Below are 4,876 nucleotides of genomic sequence, written 5' to 3'. Positions count from 1 at the left end.
GCCCTGAGGTGGGTAAGAGCTCAGAATAAGAAAGTGGCCAGTGTGATGGGGCATCCGAGGTGAGGAAGGGGTAGTTGTGAGGTGGGATGAGGCTGAGAGATAGCAGGAGCCAGACCAGGCAGGGCCGTGGAGGAACTGAGGTTAAACTCCTGACTGGGATCATCTCTGCAGTCCTTACGAGGACTCAGCAAGGAGCAGGAGGCTCAGAAGATGAAGTGATAACTATAAAGAAACACAGCTCAAGATGGTCTCCACAGGGACGCACGGCCAGGTCATGGGAAAGCAGAGGCCACGGGCCCCCCAAAACTGGTTATCACCCTTCTGGCCACGAGCCCCTTTTGTGCCCAATGGCAGCCCCGGCCACCAATGCATCCGGTGCCAGGACAGCATTGTCTCCCTCCTCACCCGCCCTGCCCGCCTCACAGGCACCATCACCATGGGAACCGAGCCAGCCAATCAGAACACTCCCTTTTAAAAGGGAGCCTTATAAATTGAGCCTCCACTGCCCCGAAGCGCCACACTCCACATTCAGAGGCCTCCAGGCCCCCTCCTCCTGGAGAAACCAGTTCAGTTGCCCCCCACTTTCCTCCAGGATAGAAAAGAGGAGTCTCCCGCCTGGAATGCTAGGGGCCCAGGTCCAGGCCTCCAGTCACCCAGCTTAGAGCCCCGTTCCACCTGCCATGTCACAGGGGCCACTCAGGAGCCCTTGAGAGGTTTCGGTGGTCACCTGGGGAACACCTGGAGCAGCGGGAGCGACGTGCCGAGCCTGCGACACTCCAGCCGGGAGGAATGCAGTGACGTCAGCCGGCTAAGCAGTGGGTACGCGGGGGATGAGGAGAGCAGCGAGGTCAGCTTGTTGGGCAGCCGTCGAATCGTGCAGTTGAACCGAAGGCTCCACATCCAGGCAGGCGGCGCCCAGACCAGCCAGGTGTGCGCCACCTACTCCCCCAACCAGCTGAAGAGCCGGCTGGCCAGCCAAGCCGACAGCACCGTGCAGACTGGAGGGGAAAACTGAGAGCAGCCTGCCTGGGGGCAGCGTGGACAGCCAGGCCAGCAGTCTGACCAGCCTCAGTTTCATCAGCCTGGGCAGCAGCGCCCTGAGCTACCAGGTGAGCAGCGGGCCGGCCAGTTCCATGGGCAGCCTTCCCTCCAGCCAGGCCAGCAGCTACCAGAGCATCAACGTGGACACCAACGTACAAAGTGGGCTGCAGAGCAATTCCAGTCTCCCGGCGGACAAGGCTGGGGACAGCGTGAATGCTAGTGACCAGGTCGCCAAGGGTGAGCAGCCTGCCCAGGTGCACGTGCCTTGATGAGGGGACTGGCCGGCCACTGGAAAATGCAGGCGTGAGGACCCAACAAACCCAGACCTCACTCAACGTCGTGACTGCCCAAAAAAGTAGGAAAGACCTTTAAAAAGTACACACTGTGTCAAAATCTTCAATGGATGGCCCCATCTGTAGCAACCACCATCAGCAGAAGGGTCATCCGTAACCAACCACAACAAGGATCAGCAGTCAACGCTGAGACCATCTCTGAGAACCACTGTTGGGAAGAACAAGGTCAAGTTCCATCCATGCTGGGTCCACATGTGTTAAGACCACCAGTGGCACTAACATCAGTCCTGTGAACCCCAGGGACGAGCCATCCCTAACAGGATCCGTCAATGGCAAAACCATCTGTACTGAGAACCGTCGCTGTGAGATCAACTATGCCAAAACTCATCAGGGGGCGACTACTGTTTTCAAGGCAAGGGCCAGCTGTATTAAGAACCATCTGAAGTTAGAAGAACCTTCCACGAAGAGACCATCCTAAGTGAAGAACACCAGCTACAACCAACACCAACCATGATGAGCTCAGAAGAAACAATCACCAACCACAGGTGGGATTGTCCGTGTCGAGAGCCAACTGAAGCGAGCACTATCGGGGGGAGCCTTGTCTCTGGGGAGCCCAGTCCTGGGCACACCCTGTAACACACGCTGCCCACAGGAGCTGGGAGCGTCTGGAGAGGACACTCATGATAACTGCATCAAGGGAGCCGCATCCCTGACGAGCATCGTCCAAAGCTTTACGCTTTCATTTTGAACACTGTTTCCAGGCAGCTTCAGCCCAGGATCTTCCCAGGAGCAAATGCTCCCTGACGCCCACCCGTGTCTCTGTTGGACCTCAGAGGAGGCAGAGAGATAAGAGACGAGGCCAGGAGTTGTCCTTTGTCGAGGACTGTTGGGACAGTGTTTCCTGTGGCAGGACAATGCCACAACAAATGCTTAATGGTGACAGACACCAACCCAGCCAAGAATGGCTGTGATGGGAGAGCTCTGGGCCATTTAGTGAATGACCCCTAGGTGGGTGAGAGGGCTGAGACCTCTGCCCTACCCCGTCTCAGGACAATGTTGCCCTTCCCTGGGCTGACCACACAGACTTGGGGGAGTGAGTGTGTCCACGGAGGGGCAGAGGCGAGAACAGTCATGAAGAAATCCACTAGGAACCAGAAGGAAAGCTGAGGGGGCACCAAAGACAATAAAAGGTGTCTGGAGAGGCTACACATGTGTGAGTCTGTGTGCCTGTGTGCGCGTTCCTGGTGAGGCTGCCGAGATGGGGGGCCACAATCACACTGAAGAACTGAGGAGAGAGGAGGGCTTAGCTACCAACTCTGCTACTTCTAGGCAAAATCCCTAAACTTTCTGCAGCTCAGTTTCCTCACGTGGAAAATGGGACCCCTAATCCCTATTTCATACACAGATAGAATGGTTATGTGGATTACATAAAAATGTATATTGAGTACCTGGCAAGTAGCAGGCACTCAGTGTTTGCTGCCTTCCCTCTTCTCGCTCATCTGTAAAATGGGCACTGTGGTTTCTGCCTGGTTTCACTCACAGGCACAGAAAGGATAGCGCCTGCTAGTAAGGAGAAGAGGGTCCTTGACAGGAAAAAAAAAAAACAGATGCACAGATGGAGTCTGGAGTCATGGCATCTCCTTAGGAGTCAAGACTGTTCCGCAGATGGTTTTGATAGGTTGAGGAGGAGTGAGGGCTTCTGGGTTGAGGATGCCCCATCTCTGGACAGGTGGGTTCCTTCTCTTCGAGCATGAGCGCCCCTTTGGAGTACACTGTCCCCCACTTTTCCTGCAGGCAAAGTTGCTCAGCAGGACCTGAGCTCCCATGACCCAGAGAGACAAGGACCCCGCCCCTGTCCAAGGAACCCCCCGTCTGCAGGTGGCTGCAGGGGAGCTTGGCTGCCTCATCACCCCCCCACCCCCGTCTTGCCTCAACTGACGGCACCCCCCCACTTTCCCATCTCAGAGGTCAATGAAGGGCCACAGAGGCCAAGCCGCAGGCACAGCAGGACCAGACAACTGCACCCTGGGGCCCTCAGCCTGCAGGCCACAGACTCCTTGGACACAGCGTGGCCAAAGCTCAGCTTGGCGCCTTCCCCTGACCACACCCTCCTCCCCGTCCCTTCTCAGCACACATCATCGCTCTCAATTGTCCAAGCCGGGCCCACGCATCACACTGGTCTGCCCCTGCCCCAGCCACACGTCCCATCAGTCCCTGAACACCCCCCACCTGCACCGCTGACCCCCTAACCCAGGCTATCATCTTCCTCCCAGCCTCGGCTGCACCCTAGAACCACCTGGAGGACATTTTCAAAAACCAGATGCCCAGACATCCCCACTGACTTAGCCTAGGCACCATCAGTGCTTAAGGTCCCCCAGGTGACACTACTGTTCATCCAGGACTGGGGAATGTCGCTGTCCTTGGTCTCTTCCCCCTCTGATCCACTTTCAACCCCTGGGGTCAAAAACGGACACCTGCCAGGACCAGGAAGGAGAGGGAGTCAGCTGGGACCTTGGCATGTGTCCCCTCTAAAGAGAAGCCAGACATGTAGAAGTCTACATAAAATGTCCCAATTTCTTTTAACATGGGCCACAAATTCAAAAAAATTCTAAAAGCACAAGGCAAATGAAAACATTTCTGGAGGCAGGATCAGGCCTATATACCCAATGGCTTTTGCTTCTAAACAGAGAGCAATCTCTCAGAAACAAAAATGTGCTTCTATTCCTTGACTGCTTAAAAACGTTCAAATTTTCCCACCATCCAAAGGATTTGCCACGACATTCAAGCTCGTCACAAACTGCCCTAAACATGTTTTCCCTCCCTCAGCTCCTGCTCCTTCCTCCTCGACATCTACATACTGTCCTAAACCTGAGTTCAAGCCTCTGGGCCTTTGCACATGCTGTTCCCTCTGCCTGGCATAATTTGCATGCAGTATAATTTACATGCAATGGAATTCACCCTGTGCTAGTGTGCAGTTCTACGATTTTTGACAAACACTCACATGCAGTCATGTATACACCACCACCCTTAGAACAGCAAATAGTACCATCACCCCCAAAATCCCATTATCCCTTTTTATATCAGTCCCTCCTCCCTCCCCTACAATCACTGACCAGATTCCTGTCCTGACAGTTTTCCAGAATGTCATAGACATGGAATCACACAGCTTGTGCCTGGCTGCTTTCACTTAGCTAATGCATCTGTGACCCACTGATGTTTCTGTTTGTCCTGAGTAGCATCCCTGGTTTATCCACCCTCTCGATGAGAGGCATTCGGGTTGTTTCTGTGACTATGAAGCAGCTAATAAACATTTATGTACAGGATTTTGTGCGAACGCAAGTTTATCATTTCACAGGGGTGAGTACCTAGGCGGGGACTATCAAGCGACATGTAAGTGTGCTTCACTTTATAAGAAACTTCCAAGACGTTTTCCAAAGGCAGCATTACCTTACAGTCGCCAGAACTTTGTATGTGTCAAGAGTTTGGGGTTTTCGTTTTCATTTTCGTGATCTAGCTCCCAGTTCATTATCTTAACAATATGG

General features: G+C 54.0%; 1 protein-coding gene across 1 annotated transcript; it reads left to right on the top strand.

The window, feature by feature from the left end:
* Nucleotides 1-347: 347 nt before the first annotated feature.
* Nucleotides 348-1,015, top strand: C18H16orf82 (chromosome 18 C16orf82 homolog). The gene is given in 3 exon segments (XM_006195885.2): nucleotides 348-375; nucleotides 497-539; nucleotides 541-1,015. Coding segments are annotated over 3 exon segments (546 nt in total).
* Nucleotides 1,016-4,876: the final 3,861 nt, after the last annotated feature.

This window comes from Camelus ferus, chromosome 18 (assembly GCF_009834535.1).
Source record: "Camelus ferus isolate YT-003-E chromosome 18, BCGSAC_Cfer_1.0, whole genome shotgun sequence".
NCBI lineage: Eukaryota > Metazoa > Chordata > Mammalia > Artiodactyla > Camelidae > Camelus > Camelus ferus.
The sequence above is the reverse complement of the archived record's forward strand: the minus strand, read 5'-3'. Positions and strand labels throughout refer to the sequence as shown.